Source organism: Panicum hallii, chromosome 3 (assembly GCF_002211085.1).
Source record: "Panicum hallii strain FIL2 chromosome 3, PHallii_v3.1, whole genome shotgun sequence".
In the NCBI taxonomy this organism is placed as follows: domain Eukaryota; kingdom Viridiplantae; phylum Streptophyta; class Magnoliopsida; order Poales; family Poaceae; genus Panicum; species Panicum hallii.
The window spans coordinates 35,115,643-35,136,121 of record NC_038044.1 but is presented as its reverse complement, the minus strand read 5'-3'; the positions used below and the strand labels follow the sequence as shown (position 1 = coordinate 35,136,121).

General features: G+C 49.7%; 1 protein-coding gene across 1 annotated transcript in view; it reads right to left on the bottom strand.

Moving 5' to 3' along the window:
- The window catches only part of LOC112885407, a 45,727-nt gene extending 26,176 nt beyond the window's left edge, over positions 1 to 19,551 (bottom strand). The window contains exon 1 of the mRNA XM_025951034.1: positions 19,373 to 19,551. Coding sequence (XP_025806819.1) covers positions 19,373 to 19,551 — 179 coding nt within the window. The remainder of the gene's footprint in view (positions 1 to 19,372) is intronic.
- Between the last annotated feature and the right edge of the window lie 928 nt (positions 19,552 to 20,479).

Below are 20,479 nucleotides of genomic sequence, written 5' to 3'. Positions count from 1 at the left end.
GCTTGCACTGGGCGAGGTCGTGCCGGGTTCCTGCTCGAGATATCGCCCCCTGGAAGTTGTCAATGAAGACCTTCTTGAGGCCTTCCCAGGAGTCGATGGAGTCGTTGGGGAGACTTTCCAGCCAAGTCAACGGTGCAGGCTCCAAAGCCATTGGAAAGTAGACGACTTTGGTAGTGTTGGAGCCGCCAGCCACCTCAATGGCAGTAGAATAACAGCGGAGCCATTGTTGGGGGGCCTGCTTGCCGTCGTACTTGGTAATACCAATTGGCTTAAAACCCTCCGGGTACTTGTAGTTGTTGAATCTCGCAGTGAACGCAGGGAAACGATCACTGCAGTCAGCGTCGTCTCACTCGGCTACCTCGCGTTCCCGTTGCCTCGAGTCGAGGACTGACCGGGCATTGCGCCCCTCATTGATCTTCTGGCGAAGATCAGGTTGTTGACGTGGAGGGTTGGGCTGCCTCGGGTTGTTTGCCGGAGGTGGCTGCCGCCTCCCACCGGTGAGCTGGCTTCCACCCACGCCATCATTGTTGTTGCTGCGTTGGGGTCGCGGACGATTACCCGTTGTTCGACTTGGGGCCTGGCTTCGGCTGTCTCCGACGTGCTCGTCCCTGACGAGCGATGCCGGAGCCTACTGGTCCAACTGGACCCACGCCCGTTGGGCGTAGATGAGTGCTTGTCGGACGTTGGGGTCGTTGCTTCGCTCGAGTAGTGCTGTTACCCAAGCAATGTTGGCCACAGGAGTCCTGAAGCCACGTTCATCTGCCGTGGCGAATTCGGCGTTGAGTTCGCGCTGTGCAGAACGTATGCGCTCGTTGGCGCGCCTTCTACGAACCGCACGAGCTCTGTTCCTTGCACGTCGCGCGTCGCGCTCAGCGTCGTTCTCGTTCTCGGCTTCAGCGGTGTCTTCATCTTCTGATATGCCATCAAGTGCGCCAATGGGGATGAGGGCATCATCGTCCCCTTCTTCCGCCATCAGGACTTGGCGAGTTGCGAGTTCTTCGGAGGGGGCTTCGACTAGCTCAGTCGAGCCCTCGGATATGGCAGCCAACGCCCTGCCCTCCTGAAAAGGCAAAGGCTCAAGGTGGGCTACCAAGCGGTCTTCACGTCCGAATAAATTAGACAGGTTCATTCCCCTCCAATGAACAATTCATCCTTCGGAGGTGGTGGTGATCATCAGCCCGCAAGTGGCCAGGTGATCCGCAGCCTCCCGACATGCGGTGGCCTCGGAACCTCCAGCCTGGAGCAAAGAGTCCAAGTCCTTTTCCAACATGGAAAAAGGAACAGTAGAGACAGACGCTGCCTCAGTTTCCCTGGCAGAGTCAGAAAACGGCAACTCGTCGAGATTATCGACAAAGTCGTCGAGCCTTGCGGCAAGTGTTTTTAGCTTGAAGGTGTCGTCAACGATGTGCCGACGGAAACCGCCTGCGCCGTTAGCAACGCAAACCCACGAGCCAAAAACAAAGGTTGTGCCCTCAGGGAGCACGGGACTGGGGAACTTAAAAAGAGCCATCGAGTTCTCCAGCGGATCTCTGATGCGGCCCCCTACCTGGCGCGCCAGCTGTCGGGTTTTATCCGGCTGCCCACCGAGGGGTATACCCAAGGTGGTAGGTTTTGGGTTAGGATGCGCCGAGATCAGGAACTTGAAGGTGCAGACAACACAAGATTTAGACAGGTTCAGGCCGCAATATGCGTAATGCCCTACGTCCTGTATGATGGTTTGTATTGCCTTAATGTTGATCTGGTGATCTTATGTTTTGAGGGGGTCCCTGCCCGCCCTTATATATCCGGGGGGACAGGGTTACATGAATCCTAGTCTGATACTACCTTAGGAATCGTACTCGAGTACAACTCGAGTAGTTTCCTTCTGTATCGACTAGTTCTACTCCGCATGCAGGTAGAATACAATATAAATAAGGTACAGGACACGTCCTATCCCCTAGCCCAATACGGACTCCTTGATGTACACAGCCCCGTGGCTCCGGGTCTGACAATACCCTGATCATCCTCTCTGAAATGAGGTGCTTTGCCAATCTTGATCAGTTCACGGATCTCCTGCAGTTTCTTATCATCTTTCTGATGCTGCCTGATCTCTGCCTCTAGAGTAGGTTCTGCCTCGAATGATGCACTCGAGGTGTGATGCAAGAAACCCAAACTCAACTGCTCAAATTCTTCACATAACTCCTGAGGCATTTGAAAAGCCACGGCCATGTTGACATAGCTCTTCCTGCTCAGAGCATCTGCTACAACATTGGCCTTGCCCGGATTATAGTGAATCTCCAGGTCATAATCCTTGACCAACTCTAGCCATCTTCTCCGCCGCATGTTCAGGTCACTCTGAGTGAAAATGTATTTGAGGCTCTTGTGATCAGTGTAAATATCACACCTTTGCCCAAACAAGTAATGCCTCCATATCTTCAGAGCATGCACAACTGCGGCTAACTCCAGATCATGAGTGGGATAATTCAGCTCGTGCCAGCGCAACTGCCGTGAAGCATAAGCTATCACTCTGCCTTCCTGCATGAGGACGCAACCAAGACCATCCCTCGAAGCATCACAATACACTGTGAACCTCTTGCTCTCGTCTGGCAGAGTAAGGACTGGCGCCGTAGTCAACCTCTTCTTCAACTCCTCGAAGGCCTTCTGACGCTCATCAGTCCAAGAGAAATCCACACCCTTCTCCAACAAGGAAGTCAAAGGCTTCGCAATCTTGGAGAAATTCTCAATGAACCTCCGATAATAACCTGCTAAGCCCAGAAAAGAGCGGACTTCCTTCACTGTCTGCGGTACCACCCAGTCAAGCACATCTTTCACCTTGCCGGGGTCCACAGCAATTCCTCCCTTGGAGATGACATGACCGAGGAATGGAACCTCGTCAATCCAGAATTCGCACTTGCTGAGCTTGGCATACAGCGTGTGCTCTCTCAGCCTCTGTAAAACAAGCCTCAGATGTTTCTCATGCTCTGCTTCTGACTTGGAATATACCAGGATATCATCAATGAATATCACCACAAAGGTGTCCAGATAATCCATGAAAACCTTGTTCATCAGATGCATGAAGAAAGCCGGAGCATTGGTCAAGCCAAAGGACATGACCATATACTCGATGAAGAAACCTTGTTCATCAGATGCATGAAGAAAGCTGGATCATCAGATGTCACACCCGATTTATAAGGAACATAAATCGAGCAATCATATATGCGCCAGGATCAAGTCACGCATATATACAACAGAATCATCAAGATATCACAACACATATCACGAATAACATTAATATAAATCGTAAATGAATTATTTTATTACAACCGAATCAAGAATCGGTTCAAGAGTTGCGGGAGCGGAAAATGAAATACATGAAGGGTAGGGCGCCACAGGGACATCGACTGGGAGACAAACGCCTAGAAGTCGTCGAAGCCGCTGACGTAGTCCTCCACGTTGCCGGGCACTGAGCAGCAGTCGAAGATATCCGAAATAGAACAGAAGAGTAGAGAGGCAAGTGTGAGTACAAACTCGTACTCAACAAGTATAACACGAGCATGAGGCTCTAAAGTTAGCTGACTCAACTGCATTAGCTTTTAGTCTTAGCAAATTTTATTAAAGCTAATTACTACAAGTGGATGAATTACCATAACCCAAATTGCATAAGAATTAATCAATATTAATTAAGAACTACTGAGAACCACCCAAACCAAACCACCCGGGGAATCTCCCTAATCAAAGGTTGATAACCCCACTAATCAAAAGGAGGATCTGGGCCGCTCATGACTGTGAGCACAGCTGATATATCAGTTTTACACTCTCAAGAGGTTGCACAACTTTACCCACAAGTCGTGAGCTACGCTAGTTGTTCATCTCACTTCCTTAGGTGAGATAGCTAGCAAGCACACTACGAGACCGTTACAAAGGACACGTTGGTAAGGTGTAACCGCTAAGGATTCTGGATCAGCGACGATGGGGCCCACCTCCGGGGGTACAAGACACACAGCACAGACCAAGCCGGAGGAGCAGGGACCATTGAAGCTTACCACCCCTCTTGCCCACGCAGGTAAGTTACTCCCGAACCAACACGACCTAATTAGTAAGTCAAGACCGTCCCATTCCAGTCTTGTGGTTGCGCGGTTGTCCCAGGTTGTCGCTCTATGAACCGGTCCTTATGGAGAGTGGCCAACCAAGCACTAAGCAGCGTGCTGGCCCCCTAAACCAAGTTTCTAACAAAAACATCTTTTAAGGACGCACAAACCACTCAAGCACACAGCACAGAGGGTCGGCTCTAGAATTAAGTTGCATAAGACCATTAATCAAATTAATTAAAAAGGACCAAGATTTGTTATAGCGCAGCAACCTAGCACAACTAACCAAAATGCAACCCAAAGGATATATGTAAAGATATAAAGGTGGCTAGGAAGTCCTTATAGGTATACAGTATTAAAATGTAGTATGAAATTGTATTTAAAAGTGATAGGAGGTTCATGTTATACTTGCCTTCCTCGTACTCTCCCGGCTGCTGCTCGAACTGCTCGGAAGATAGCTGCTCCTGGTACTGCTCCGGTGGCTCGACGTCTACTCACGATCGTAACAGCAATACATGGGCCACACATGCACACACATGCAAACAATAGCAAAATATAAGAAACAGTACATCAATACAATGGAACAGCACATAAAACTGGCCTAGAACTATTCTACGTGTTATAACGATCGCGTGGATATAAAGAACATCTAAAATGGAGCTAAAACGCGAAAACTACGCTTAAAACAAGATCCAGGGACCTTTTTGTAAGAAAACTGGAGGTTCTAAGGGCCTAAACGTAATTAAAGCCTAGACTCAGGGGCTAGCACGTGAAAACACGCGGCATGGACTGCGGATTCGATTTCCAGAGAGGCTAGGGGTCTAAACGAATAAAACAGGGCTTATCCGCAATTATCTTTGAACTACACCGGAGCGCGGGTTGATTCCAGGAAAAGCCAAGGGCTCTTTAGCAAAAAGGCTAGCTGAACCGGTATCCTTTAATCTGGATCCTCGGATCTAAATCGGGCGGCTCGGAGCGAATGAGCACGTATGATCTAATCGGGTGCACTGGTTACAGATCGAACGATCCTGATGCACCGTTCGGGTCAAGAGGCAATCGGGCGGCGGTTGTCCACCGGAGGTGAACTCCCCGCGGCGGCGCTTCGCCGGCTCTGGCCAAAATCGGCCGTCCGTCCTCGTTTCTGGATGGGGCTTGGCCGGGAAGGAAGCTAACAGCATGCCTAATCTACCTAGAGGCTCGCTCGGGTACAGTACGGCGTCTAACTCCGGTGCGGCGGCAGACCCCAAGCGCGCGCGGCGGCGCTTCGCCGTAAAGGCGTTCTGCTCACGGGGCCGGCTCACCCGCCTCGATATCCACCTTAAGAGCAGGAGGGGGGTTGTGGCAAAGCTCACCGGGCACAAATCGGGCCGTGCGGTCGTGTAGAGGATGTCAGCGCCAAGAACAAGCGGCGGGGCGCACGGGGTGCTCGTGGACCGGCCGCGGTAGCACTCTTCCCGGCCTGCTGGTCCACCAAATCAACACGCGCAGGTCCTGTGAAGGTGTAAAGGGGGGTCAGCGGGGCCCTGACGCGCCGTCGGTGAGCAATTGCGCGGCGGCGTGCGACTTACTGGAACCCGAGCGGCGGAAAGGACAGCTGCAGGGCGGCGGTGACTGGGCTCGCGTGCTTCAGAGGGTTAGGGTCCAGGGGTGTGCGCGGGGCCAAATAAGGGCCGGGCGGAAGCTAGGCGTGTGTGCCCGCGGCGGCCGCGGAAAGCACGGCGGAGACCGTGGCGTGCGGGGAAATCGGATCGGCTCAACGGCCCCGCGTGACACTGGCTCAGGTGGTGAAGGTTCTAGAGAGGAGGGGGAAGGGCTCCGTCGCAGCCAGGGTGCGGCTCGGGTGCGGTTCAGAGGGGCGGACCCGGACGCAGAGGCGCGGCCGGCAGGGGAGAAACAGAGGAGAGGGGACCGGGCGCTGGAAGGAAGAAGAAAGGGGAGGCGCCGACATGTGGGCCCGAGCTGGCAGCGAGGGAGAAGAAAGAGGGGGTGCGACCAGGAGTTGGGCCGTGCGGGAGAGGGAAATAGGCCGGGGCGCGGCCCACGCGGAAGGGAGAGAGGAGAGGGGACCCGAGGAGAATGGGCTGCCGGGCTGCGGAGGGAAAAAGAGAGAGAGAAAAGGGGTGGGCCGGTGTGGCCCATGCGGGAGTGAGGAGGGGAAAGGGGAAAGGAAAAGCTAGGCCGGGCTGGGTTGGGCTGCCTTCCTCTTTTCTTCCCTTTTCTTCTTTCCTTTTTCTTTTCTACACTCAAACCATTCAAACAAAACCATTTGAATTCAAACAAATTCGAATTCAAAACTTATAAACTCAACACAAGGAAAACAATGCTCCAGCATGAATGCACAAACATGTTGACCTTACAATAAATTTTATTTTCTTGTGTTGTAAATTACTTTAAATGCAAGATAAATTAGAGAAAACCTTGGAAATTTTATTTAAGCCAAAATAAATTCATTAAAATTAGGAAAAATTATATTTGGGGTGTTACACCATACTTGCAAGTGAATGCCGTCTTCGGGATATCCTCGGGATGAATCTTCAGCTGGTGATAACCTGAACACAGATCAATTTTCGAGAATACACAAGTGCCCTGAAGCTGATCAAAGAGATCCTCAATGCGGGGCAATGGATGCTTGTTCTTGATGGTGACTACGTTCAGATCCTGATAATTGACGCACATTCTCTTTGCTCCATCCTTCTTCTCTACAAGCAATACAGGAAAAGCCCAAGGAGAGAAACTACGACGAATATAACCCTTGGCTACCAACTTGTCGACAGTCTTCTTAACTTCCTCATGCTCAACGGGTGCCATACGATAGGGCCGCTTAGCAATAGGAGCTGTGCCAGGCAAGAGATCAATAGAAAACTCAATGTCGCGATCAGGTGGCATACCTGGCAAATCATCCGGAAAGACATCCGGGAATTCAGACACCACACGAGTACCATCCGTAGGTCTAGCCTCCATCTGACAAAGAATTCCAGAAGGCTCCAAAGCACTGACTGTGACCTCCTGTCCATTCGGTGCCGACAAGTGGACAGTTCTCTAAGCACAATCAATCCTGACACCCCATCTAACAAGGGTCTCCATTCCCAAAATCACATCGATACCTTTGGTGTCTAGCACCATCAGATTTGCACTGAATTCTACCCCCCTTATGACAACACTGACTCTTGGACAGAAGATATGAGACCTCAACTGCCCTCCCGGTGAAGATACTAACATGCCCCTCTTTAGTGTGCTAGTATGAATGCCATGATGCTCGACAAAAGACCGAGTAATGAAGGAATGCGTAGCACCAGTATCAAAAAGCACTGTAGCAGGGTGGGTATTGACCATGAATGTACCAATAACCACGTTGGTAGCCTCGGCCGCAGATTCGGCCGTCACGTGGTTCACCCTGCCCTGGGATGGCGCCTTGGGCTGAGCTAGGTGTCCCTGCTGTCCAGAATGCGCCTTCCGAGGACAACGTTGGCGTAGTGTCCCTGCTCGCCGCAGTGATAGCACGCCCGTGGGAATGCTGGAGCCTGCTGTCCAGCAGGAGGAGTAGGCACTCCCTGCCGTGGAGCTGGTGGAGCCGGTGGAGCTGAGCGTGCCGGAGGCGCTGGAAGCCTCTGGCCCTGTCCCTCCTGCTGCTGCTACTGAGGACGAGGCGGGTACTGCTGCTGTCGCTGCTGGTACGGCTGGATCTGGTACCGAGGCCGAGTGTTGCTGTCAGATGCAGCAGGAACCATCTTTCTCTTCTTGTCCTCAATCTCCCGGCGTTTGTGCTCAGTGTTGAGGGCAGAGCCAACCAGATAGTTGAAGTTGTCGAAGCGGTGGTTCATGAGTGCGTACTCCAGGTGATCATCCAGCCCTTCCCTGAAGCGCTCCTGCTTATCGCCATCATTGGCGACCTCAGCGGGGGCGTAGCGAGCGAGCTGGAGGAAACGATCATGGTACTCGGTCACCGTCATAGCTCCCTGAAATGATAAGCACCGGAAAAAGAGAATGGCAATTACTCAGCATTTCCAGTTTCACAAAGATAAACAAGGGTGGGCTTGCACTCAAAAAGGAATTGCGGAAAGATTTTACTCTAATTTACCTGCTTAAGCGCAAGGAACTCCTTGTGCTTCATCTTTATCACTCCAGCAGGGATGTGGTGGTTCCTGAAACGCTCCCGGAACTGGACCCAAGTGAGGGCGTCACGGTCCCGAGCTGGGTAGGACTCCCACGAATCGAGAGCTGAGCCTCGCAGCTGCCCTGCTGCATACAGAACTCGCTCCCTGTCATCGCACTGAGCGACATCCAACTGGCGTTCCATCGAACGAAGCCAGTCGTCAACCTGAAGTGGATAAGCCACATGAGAGAACGTCGGCGGGTGACCCCTCAGAAAGTCCGCACGCCTGTCGTGGGGTTGCTGCGGTGGAGGTGGCGGCTGAGCATGGATCTGCTGCAACATCTGAACAGTGTTGTTCAGAGTGGCCATCATCTGCATCTGGAGCTGGAAGAACTGCTCCGGAGTCAGAGGTGGAGGCATCGGCAGCGGCTGGTCGGTACTTTGGTTGTTCTGCCTGTACTTTGGTTGTTCTGCCCCTGCTGGCCAGAACCGGTGCCGGTGCTCCTGGTGTTCACCATCTGTTTGCAGCAGAACAAAGCTTATAAGAGGCAGATATTGTACGATTCTGGAAAGAAAACCCTGGCAGGATAAAGTAGAGAGAAACGAGTGTACGGTTTTACCCCCAACGATCTAACTCAATTTTTTATTATTTAATTCAAGTCTGCATTAAAGTCGATTTGCATGAATAAGTTTAACTACTAGACTATGCAATCAACCAAAGATCCAAATCAAATATTTTGCACAATCACAAACATTCAATATTCACATCTTAGCTGAGTTTATCACACTACTCGACTAACACACTCGTTGTAGTGCACTTTTATCGAGATAGCCTAAACATATGGGGTTAGACGAGTTCAGGCCAACGTCTATGGAAAAGATCAAACTAATTCTCATAGAGGACAAGAGAGAGAGCGAGCAAAGCAAGGTTTTAAGACTCAAGGAATAAAGGCATAAATGATTTTGGGAGTTTTGCGAAAGCAGGACAAGGAAAAGGAAATCCCTAAACTCGACCATTTCTATCTAGGCTTCGTCCTACAGTCGACACGACTCTGATACCAATTCTGTCACACCCGATTTATAAGAACATAAACCGAGCAATCATATATGCGCTAGGATCAAATCACGCATATATAAAACAGAATCATCAAGATATCACAACACGTATCTCGAAATAAAAGCGTATCAATTATAAATGAATATCTTTATTACAACTGAATCAGGAATTAGTTCAAGGAATGCGGAAGCGTAAAATGAATACATGAAGAACAGGGCGCCACAGGGACGCCGGCTGGGAGACAACGCCTAGAAATCGTCGAGTCCGCTGATGCAGTCCTCCATGTTGCCTGGTACTGAATAGCAGTCGAAGATATACCAAAGAGAACAGAAGAGTAGAGAAGGCAAGTGTGAGTACACAACTTGTACTCAACAAGTATAACACGAATTATGAGGCTCTACGGTTAGTGACTCAACTGCATTAGCTTTTAATCTTGGCAAAATTTTATTAAAGCTATTTACTACAAGTGGATGAATTACCATAACCCAAGTTGCATAATAATTAATCAAAATTAATCATGAGTCTACTGAAAACCAAGCCAAACCACCAAAGGTAGACCCTACTAATCAGACGGAGGATCTAGGCCGCTCATGACAGTGAGCACGGCTAGTATACCAGTTTTACACTCTCGAGAGGTTGCACAACTTTACCCACAAGTCGTGAGCTACGCTAGTTGTTCATCACACTTCCTTAGGTGAGATGACTAGCGAGCGCACTACGAGACCTTTACAAAGAATCACGTTAGTAAGGTGTAACCGCTAAGGTTTCTGGATCAGCAACGATGGGGCCCACCTCACGGGGGTACAAGCACACAGCACAGACCAAGCCGAAGGAGCAGGGACCATTGAAGCTTACCACCCCTCTTGCCCCGCAGGTAAGTTACTCCCAAACCAAAATGACCTAATTAGTAAGTCAAGACCGTCCCATTCCAGTCTTGTGGTTGCGCGGTTGTCCCAGATTGTCGCTCTATGAACCGGTCCTTATGGAGAGTGGCCAACCAAGCACTAAGCACCGTGCTGGCCCCCTAAACCAGGTTTCTATAAAAACATATTTTAACGAGACGTGAGCCGCTCAAGCACGCAGCACAGAGGGCCACTCTCGGAATCAAGTTGCATATACCATTAATCAAATTAATTACAAAGGACCATTATATGTGAGAGCGCAGCACCTAGCACAACTAGCCAAAATGCAACCCAAGGTATTTATATAAAGGATAAAAGTGGCTAGGCAATCCTTATAGGCATGCAGAATTAAAATGCAGTATGAAATTCTATTTAAAAGTGATAGGATATTCATGTTATACTTGCCTCCCTCAAAGTTCTCCTGCAGCTGCTCAAAGGGCTCTGAAGAAAGTGGCTCCTGGTACTCCTCCGATCGCTCAACGTCTACTCATGATCGCAACGCCAACACATGGTCCACACATGCACATACATACAAATAATAGCAAAAGATAAGAAACAGTACAACAATACAGTAAAACAGCATACAAAACTAAGCTAAAATTATTCTACGCGTTACAATGTTCGCGTGAGCATGAAAACCACCTAAAACGGAGCTAACACACGAAAACTAGGGTTAAAACAAGGTCCAGGGGCTTTTCTGTAAGAAAACAGGAGTTCCAGGGGTTCTGCGCAAAAACAAAGGGCTTAAACCTAATTAAAGGTTAGACTTAGGGTCTAACACACAAAAAAAACACAAGGCATGGACGGTGGGTACTAATTCTTGGAAGCTCAGGGGCCTAAACCTTAAAAACAGGACCTAACTGGAATTATTTTTGAACTAGGGTGGACTGCGGGTTGATTTTTAGAAAACTCAAGAGCTCTTTAACAAGATTACTAGAGTGAACCGGTATCTTTGGCTCCGAACCACTAGATCTCGATCGGGTGGCCCGGGTCTGCTCGGTCACGATCTAATCCTAGCCGCTCGTTACAGATCGGGCGCTCGGGGGGTTTGGGCTGCCGGGGTGGCGGTGCTGGGTCGCCGGAGATCATCTTCCGCGGCGGCGCGTGGCTCGGCTCACCGGACTTCGCCCTAAATGGCGCTCCAGGGGTCAAAACTACTCGAGCTCGGGTCTGGAAGGTTCAGCGAAGCATGCGTGATCCACCTGGGGCTACTGCGGGGCTCGGGGAGGGCTCAGGCGGCACGCACGACAACGGGGGCGGATCGGCACGGCGGCGCATCGCCGGCGCGCACGTTCCGGCTACAAGAGCGAGCCTTGGTCCATGAAATCTAGCGCAAGACGACCAGGAGGATGATGTGGTGCTCACCGAGGGCTTGAACGGGCCAAAGAAGCAGCGCAAGCTGGCCGGCGACGAGGGCCGAGCGGTGGGGACGGGCGGCGCCCGCGGGGAGAACTAATGCAGGCGTCTCCGGGCTTCTGGTCACCGTGGGTCGACTCGTGGAGATCCTGCGAAGGTTCTACGGGGGTTAGGGAGGTTCGGGGATCACCGGCGGCGAGGAATCGCAAGGGTGGAGCAGGATACCGACGGCGGTCCTTGGGCTCGATTCCGGCGTGGCAGGGCTCGGGGTCGAGAGTGGAAGCCTTAGGAAGCTTCCTGGCGGTGAGGCGGAGCTGCTGCGGGTCTTGGCCGGAGCTGGGGTGCACCGGAGCGACGGGTGCACGGTGGTGCAGAGGCTCGGTGCGGCGGAGCAGAACGGGGCAGTGGCGCTAGGGTTTGGGGCGGCTGCAGGGTAGGAGATGAGGTGCAAGGGGTCCACGGGAGCCAGATAAAGGCCAGGCCGGGGATCTTGGCGTGCGGGCCCGGCGCTAGGGCTGGCTGGAGATTTCGGGCGGCCGGTGTGCTGGGAGGAGGAAAGCGAGGAGAGGGGAGGCGCTGATGTGTGGGGTCGGTGTGCCAGAGAGAGAGGTGATATGAACGGGGGTGCCCGATCTTCCGTCAGGTGAAGGAAAACTCGTTTTGGTCGGAATGCGACACACCGATCCGGCTTCAAGTCAGCAACTCGAACCCCGCAATCTTAGCACCACAACTCCTCTGGTTATCAACCGTAGTCACAATCCAGTTGACCTCACCGAGAAGGCTAATCCCTGCCTGCGAAACGAAGAACACAAGCAAGAACTCGAAAGAAACGCAGCACTCAAATTGAAGTGACAACTGCAGATGATTGATTAAGCTCAAAAGTTGGGGTTCTACAAACCGAAGGACGGCGGCTGTTCAAAGATAGATTGATCTAAAGCAAAACCCCTCCTAACCTAATGGCAGCTGCTGTGTATATAGAAGAGAGAGGCTAGGGGGGGCGGCCAAGGGGGTGGCCGAGCAACCCTAAGGAGTACAAGGCCTTCGGGCCCAAAAACTGGCATGGCTGCATCCAGGCAGATTCTGGTCGTCATGTTGTTTTGACGATTCCCATTGACTCCGTACGTATTTTGATATGGGATCAGTTGTGTTGGAAATCTTATCTCCTTAGCTTTCCAACAATATATAGAACGCCCAAAACGGAGCCCGTATGTGGCCTGGGCGTCCTTTTTCGTGATGCCTGCTCCTGCAGTCCGAACCGGACTTGCGAATAAATCGGACTTCAATGTGGATTGGGCTTTGAACTCTATCTTCGCTTGGGCCTTGGTCATATGCGTATTAGTCATGTCCTCATCATTCTCCCCTTCTTGGTTTTGAGTCGTCCTCGACTCAAAGTCTGTCAAACCCGATTTATAAGAACATAAATCGAGCAATCATATATGCGTCAGGATCAAGTCACGCATATATACAACAGATTATCAAGATATCACAACACATGTCACGAATAAAAGCGTATAAATTATAAAATGAATATCTTTATTACAACTGAATTAAGAATCAGTTCAAGGAATGCGGAAGCGTAAAATGAATACATAAAGAACTGGGCACCACAGGGACGTCGACTGGGAGACAAACGCCTAGAAGTCGTCGAAGCCGCTGACGTAGTCCTCCACGTTGCCGGGCACTGAGCAGCAGTCGAAGATATCCAAAATAGAACAGAAGAGTAGAGAGACAAGTGTGAGTACAAACTAGTACTCAACAAGTATAACACAAACTATGAGGCTCTAGGCTAGCTGACTCAACTGCATTAGCTTTTAGTCTTGGCAAATTTTATTAAAGCTAATTACTACAAGTAGATGAATTACCATAAATCCAATTGCATAATAAATTAATCAATATTAATTAAGAACTACCGAGAACCCACCAAACCACAACCACCCGGGGAATCTCCCTAATCAAAGGTTGATAACCCCACTAATCAAAAGGAGGATCTGGGCCGCTCATGACTGTGGGCACAGCTGATATATCAGTTTTACACTCTCGAGAGGTTGCACAACTTTACCCACGAGTCGTGAGCTACACTAGTTGTTCATCACACTTTCTTAGGTGAGATGGCTAGCAAGCACACTACGAGACCGTTACAAAGGATCACATTGGTAAGGTGTAACCACTAAGGATTCTGGATCAGCAACGATGGGGCCCACCTCCACCCCTCTTGCCCACGCAGGTAAGTTACTCCCGAACCAACACGACCTAATTAGTAAGTCAAGACCGTCTCATTCCAGTCTTGTGGTTGCGCGGTTGTCCCAGGTTGTCGCTCTATGAACCGGTCCTTATGGAGAGTGGCCAACCAAGCACTAAGCACCGTGCTGGCCCCCTAAACCATGCTTCTATCAAAAACATATTTTTAAGGACGCACAAACCACTCAAGCACACAGCACAGAGGGTCGGCTCCAGAATTAAGTTGCATAAGATCATTAACAAATTAATTAAAAAGGACCAAGTGTGTTATAGCGCAGCAACCTAGCACAACTAACCAAAATGCAACCCAAAGGATATATATAAAGGATATAAAGAGGCTAGGAAAGTCCTTATAGGCATACAGTATTAAAATGCAGAATGAAATTGTATTTAAAAGTGATAGGATGTTCATGTTATACTTGACTTCCTCGTACTCTCCCGGCTGCTGCTCGAACTGCTCGGAAGATGGCTGCTCCTGGTACTGGTCCAAAGGCTCCGCGTCTATTCACGATCGTAACAGCAATACATGGGCCACACATGCACACACATGCAAACAATAGCAAAATATAAGAAACAGTACACCAATACAATAGAACAGCACATAAAACTGGCCTAGAACTATTCTACGCGTTACAACGATCGCGTGGATATAAAGAACACATAAAACGGAGCTAAGACGCGAAAACTACGCTTAAAACAAGATCCAGGGACCTATTTGCGAGGAAAATAGAGCTTCCAGGGGGTTCTGCACAAAACCCGAGGACCAGGGGAACATGACGCGCACGTCTGGGTACTCAGGACGGCCAGACTGGGCTCGACCGTGATCTGCCACGGCGAGGAGCGGCTCTGCGCGACGGGGTTCGTCGGGACGGCGTTCCAACCTCGGAAACTTGCCACAACCCACGCTAGCTGGACTAACACCGAGAGGGAGTGGTGGTGTTCCTCACCGTGGGCTCGAGACGGGCGAGGGTGCGGAGAAGAAGTGCCCTCGGCGGCGAGCAGGCGGTGGAGGCGGCCGGCGACCGTGGGAAGGCTGCTGCAGAGGGGCTTCGGGCTTCTGGGTTGCGGGGACCGATCCGGGGGACCCCTGTGGAGGTGGCTAGGGGGTTAGGAAGGCCCGAAATGTACCGGTGGCGGGGAAACAGAACGCGGCGGCACTTACCGACGGTGGCCAACGACGGCAGCGGCCCAAATCGAGCGGCTGACAGGCGGTGCGGGGCTCGGTTGCGCTGGGGATCTTGGCGGCGGCTTAGGGCAGCCCGAGAGCGCGGCTACAGATAAGAAAGGGGAGGGCCGGCAGCCTCGGCGTGCGGGCCACCGATCCAACGGGTGCCGCGCATCCCGCGGGCAGTTGCCGCTCGAGCCTCATCCGAGCTCGGGTGACTTCCAGAGGGTTCTAGGCGGGGTGTAGAGCGGAGGAGTGGGCCCAGGGGGAAAGCAGCGGAGCGGGACCACGCCCAGAGACGGGCGGCAGGACCGGCGGGGAGAAAACAGGGGAGGGGCGCGAGGGGAAGAAAGAGCTGACGCGTGGGGACAGCGGGTCAGATAGAAGAGAGGAAGGGAGCGCGCGTCGGGCTGAGGGACAGGAGAGGAGTTGGGCCAGGCGTGGCCCGTGCGGGGGGGGGGGGGGGGAAGGAAGGAGGGATGCTGGACCTCGGGTGGCCCATGCGGGAGAGAGGAGAGGGGGCCCGGGGGAAGAGAGAAGAAGGGAGAGAGATAACTGGGCCGGGCTTATGGGGCTTGGGTTAGCTCTTTCTTTTCCCTTCCTTCTTTCCTATTTCTTTTCTACTCTCAAACATTCAAACCATTACACTTGAATTCAAATAAATTTGAATTCAAACCCACACAAATAAAACAATGCTGCAGCATGAATGCACAAACAATTTAATCCTATGATAAATTTTATTTCCTTGTGTTATAAATTGCTTTAAATGCCACAAAAATTAAGGAAAAGCCTGGAAAATTTATTTCAGCTCAAATAAATTCATTAAAACTTAAGGAAATTTCCTTAGGGTGTTACAAAGTCGCTGATGCTTGCGGAAGTAGTTGTTCCCATGCTTGACATGATCCTGCGTTGCTCCCCTTCTTGAAATTGAACCTGTTGTGACAAAACAAACAAAGAAGAACAAGAGGAACTCTGCGTGATAGGATTAGTCTTAAAATAGCCCTCTTTTTCTTCAAATTGTTGCACAGCAAAAGGAGATTTCAGATTTGAACACATATAAACACGATGCACCATGTACGCTCCTTTACAATTATAATTGCCAATAAAGTGATATGTACATCGAGATAACCATGGCAACCCAACACATTTAAATTTCTCCTCCAAACTACTAAGTGCACACAAAGTATCAAACTCTATATAACCCAAAGTATTTAAAGAAGACAACAATTTTCTTTCATCCTTTTCTGTAGCAATTGGAATCAAATGTTTATTTTTAGCATAAGTCTTTGGTTCCAAAACAAAAGGATCAGTTTCCTTCACAAGTTGTGGCACAGGGATAAACATAGAACTATCACACAACTCTTCTTTATCACAAAAATTAGTAGAATATTTATCATGTGACAAAGTCAATTCAGATTTGGTGTCCACTAAATGTTGCTCTATTATAGCATGAGTGGTGGATAATTTCAGCACATCAAGAGAGCTCTTACCTGAGACAATTACCTGTTCATTCTCTATCACCTTGTCTTCTGTTTTAGATACATGCTGCAAAATATTAGGTCCAACAGAAGACAAAGCGATATCTTTAATTTGTACAAAATCAGATTTAGAGGAAGGCACTGTAGCATCTGAAATAATCCATTCTTTTCTAAAAGGCTCATTCTTTCTTCTCTCTACTCTGTCAAAATCGGCTTTGAAAATTTCAGTTGCGGTCATAGAGTTAAGTGTAATTTTTCTACCATTGTAGTTGAAAGAATATCTATTTGCAACCTTTTTATGTACCACATTATTTATATTAAGCCATGGCGTTCCTAGCAATAAATGACATGCTTGCATGGGTACTATATCAAAATCAGCACTACTCTTGTAAAAACCAATGCTAAATTCAATATGTGCAAATTCAGTTACCTTAATCTTATCGTAAGAATTTACCCACTGCATGTAGTATGGATGTGGATGTGGCTTTGTGGTCAGACCAAGCTTCTCGACCACCTCTAAACTTGCAAGGTTGTTGCAAGTCTCACCATCAATGATGACTCGGCAACGTCGTTCCATCACAACAAAGAAAGTCTGGAACAAATTGTTGAATTGATTTTGCTCCACTTTCTCCATTTGAGAACTCAGCACGCGTTGAGCAATCTCAGTGTTTCCTGACATTGTTAGGAAGTAGACAAGAGAAAACACAAAAGGTTATCCCTATCAACTACTATATGTGGATGTGGGTGGTGGAAACACAATCTCGCACGTCTTACCAAGCTCTTACAAGTGTTCTTACCAATGCAAAGCAGAGGATGGTACAACCGGTGGCTGGTTCGTGATACCTGTGAGGAAGTGGTACCAAGATTGCAAGATCCTCTAGGTGTACTGATCTGAAGTAATATGTGGATCTTCTGGGGGCTTTATTTAGTAGCAAGGATTAGCACAATTGAAAATCAGATAGCAAAAATTGAATAAATATCCAAAATACTTATCAATGTTGCTGGCCTAAACGTGTTCCTAGAACTAGTTTAAGCAATTAAGCGACATATACCAAGCACAAAGGACACAAAAGGATGCAAGCACTTCTGATTTTTTTTCTTTTTTTTTTGTGCGGCTCTTTTTTATGCACTTGCCTTTTTCTTTCTTTCTTTTTCTATTCAAAAGTGCCACGAGAGCAAGAGACAACTCCACGCTATCACAAAATTGTTGTCTGTAAATTACAGATTTGCTACACAAACTTATACAGGCTGTTTGACAAATTGAGAGACCTCAAACACGAAAACTTACAACACGAAAGTTGTAGATCCTCCTTTTCTCTTTCTTTGCAATATATGGAAAGTTGCTTTTGGATAAAGGAAGTAGATGATATTGACCCCGAAATACAGACTACTCAGAAATTTCTTGGTCACCAACAGATTGACTTCCAATACAGATTAGGCGCAGATAACTACGTTTTCTGGAATTCTCACAATTGATAAAGTTGTAGATAATTTCACAAGCTTTCCATAAAGTACTAGAACACAAAAATCCTAGTTCGTATGCGAGAGATATCAACAAAATACCGAACTGGACAGAGACAAGTCTGAACCGGACGTGATGATGGGCTGGAAAAGGACACGGTGACACGATGCAAAACTCAAACCAATCTAAGAACTCGATCTAAACCAGCAACAAGACCACAACTATGGACACAAACTCAATGATGCGGACTCCGATATCAAAATATGCAATGGCTTAAAAGGGCTAATGGGATGGGAAACAGCACGAACACAAAATTTTCTAGGGCTTTTCGGTGGACTGTGGGACAATGGCGAAATTGATGAAACTAAAGATAGATGTGAAACCTGACAGTAAACCTGAGTCTCTGACTACCACTTGATATGAATGGGGGTGCCTGATCTTCCGTCAGGTGAAGGAAAACTCGTTTTGGTCGGAATGCGACACACCGATCCGGCTTCAAGTCTGCAACTCGAACCCCGCAATCTTAGCACCACAACTCCTCTGGTTATCAACCGTAGTCATAATCCGGTTGACCTCGCCGAGAAGGCTAATCCCTGCCTACGAAACGAAGAACACAAGCAAGAACTCGAAAGAAACGCAGCACTCAAATTGAAGTGACAACTGCAGATGATTGATTAAGCTCGAAAGTTGGGGTTCTACAAACCGAAGGACGGTGACTGTTCAAAGACAGATTGATCTAAAGCAAAACTCCTCCTAACCTAATGGCAGCTGCTGTGTATATAGAAGAGAGAGGCTAGGGGGGGCGGCCAAGGGGGTGGCCGAGCAACCCTAGGGAGTACAAGGCCTTCGGGCCCAAAAACTGGCATCGCTGCATCCAGGTAGATTCTGGTCATCATGTTGTTTCGACGATTCCCATTGACTCCGTATGTATTTTGATATGGGATCAGTTGTGTTGGAAAGCTTATCTCCTTAGCTTTCCAACAATATATAGAACGCCCAAAACGGAGCACATATGTGGCCTGGGCGTCCGTTTTCGTGATGCCTGCTCCTGCAGTCCGAACCGGACTCGCGAATAAATCGGACTTCAATGTGGATTGGGCTTTGAACTCTATCTTCGCTTGGGCCTTGGTCATATGCGTATTAGTCATGTCCTCATCAAGAGGGAGGAAGGGGAGAGCAGGCCGGCTGCTGGGCCGAGCGCGGCGAGCTAGGTCGCGGGAGGGAAGGGAGAGGGGAGTGGGAGATGGGCCGCCGGGGAAAGGGGCTGGCCCAAGAGGGAAGAGGGGGAAGTTGGGCTGTAGGAGGGAAGGGATGGGCTGCCGGGCTGACTTCTCTTTTCTCTCTCCTTTTCTTTTTCTTTTCTACTCCTTTTGAAGCTCAAATCTATTTGAATTCAAATGAACTTTTGAATTCAAACCCTGTGCACTCATTCCAATAAAACATATGCACCAGCATGAATGCACAATGATGTTGTTCCTAAAATAAATTTTAATTCTTTGTATAATTTAATTTGGTTAATGCAAACTGAACACAATAAATTCTTAGAAATTTTACATTAGGGTGTTACAGTCACCGAACATGACCGGTAGCTCTATATTCCCCATGGGGTACGCCCTCATGCCTGGGACGATCCCAAGGAAGGGGAAGATAGAGGTGCGGAGCTTGGACGGTGGGATGCCCATGGTGTTGAGGGTCTCAACATACAGGATGTTGAGGCTGCTACCCCCATCCATTAGGACCTTAGATAGGCGCTTGTTGTCGATGATGGGGTCTACAAGGAGAGGGTAGCTCCCTGTTCGGGGAACATTGGGAGGGTGATCACCCCAATCAAAGGTGATCGAAGTACTCGACCAACGGAGAAACTTGGGAACAAAGCTTCTGGCGGCCGTGACGCATATCTCCCTAAGGTGGACCTTGTGCCAGCACTTGGTGCAATCACCCACAGGGCCTCCAAGGATCATGAGGCAACCACCCGGGTCAGGGAAGGTGTTCCCGTCCTTAGACAGCGGCCCTTGATCCTTGGGCGCCTCCTTGTCGCGGTCCCCACCCTTGCGCTAGCTGGGCTGACCCAGCATCCGCTTGAGGAGTTCGTAATCCTTAAGCTTGTGCTTGATGGGTTAGCCATGGTTGGTGCACGGTTTCTCTTGGAGCTGCTCGAAGTGATCGTTGTTTCCTTGTCGCTTGACCGCTTGGTCGGCAGCTGCGACTGTGTCGGGGTTAGGGAGATGCCGGTCCCTCCTCTTCCTCTTGTCCTGTGTTATGGAGGGGCCCTCTTCCTGCTCCGCACGTTTGGCCTTTCCCATGGTCTGGCCACCGGTGAAGACTGCCCCGACTGCCTCCTCGCCGGAGGCATGGTTTGTGGCGATGTCCTGGAGATCACGAGTGGTGAGTGGCTTTCGACAGCCGAGCTTGTGAACGAGGGAATTGCAGGTGGTCCCAATCAGGAATGCACCAACGATGTCTGAGTCGACGACATCAGGCAAGGAGTTGCACTAACTGGAGAACCTACGGATGTAGTCTCGTAGGGACTCGCTAGGCTCCTACTTGCAGCTCCTAATGTCCTAGGAGTTTCCGGGGCGCACATACAAACCTTGGAAGTTTTGGACAAAGACCTGCTTGAGCTCCGCCCAACTGCAGATGCTGCTGCTGGGCGGAAGGAAT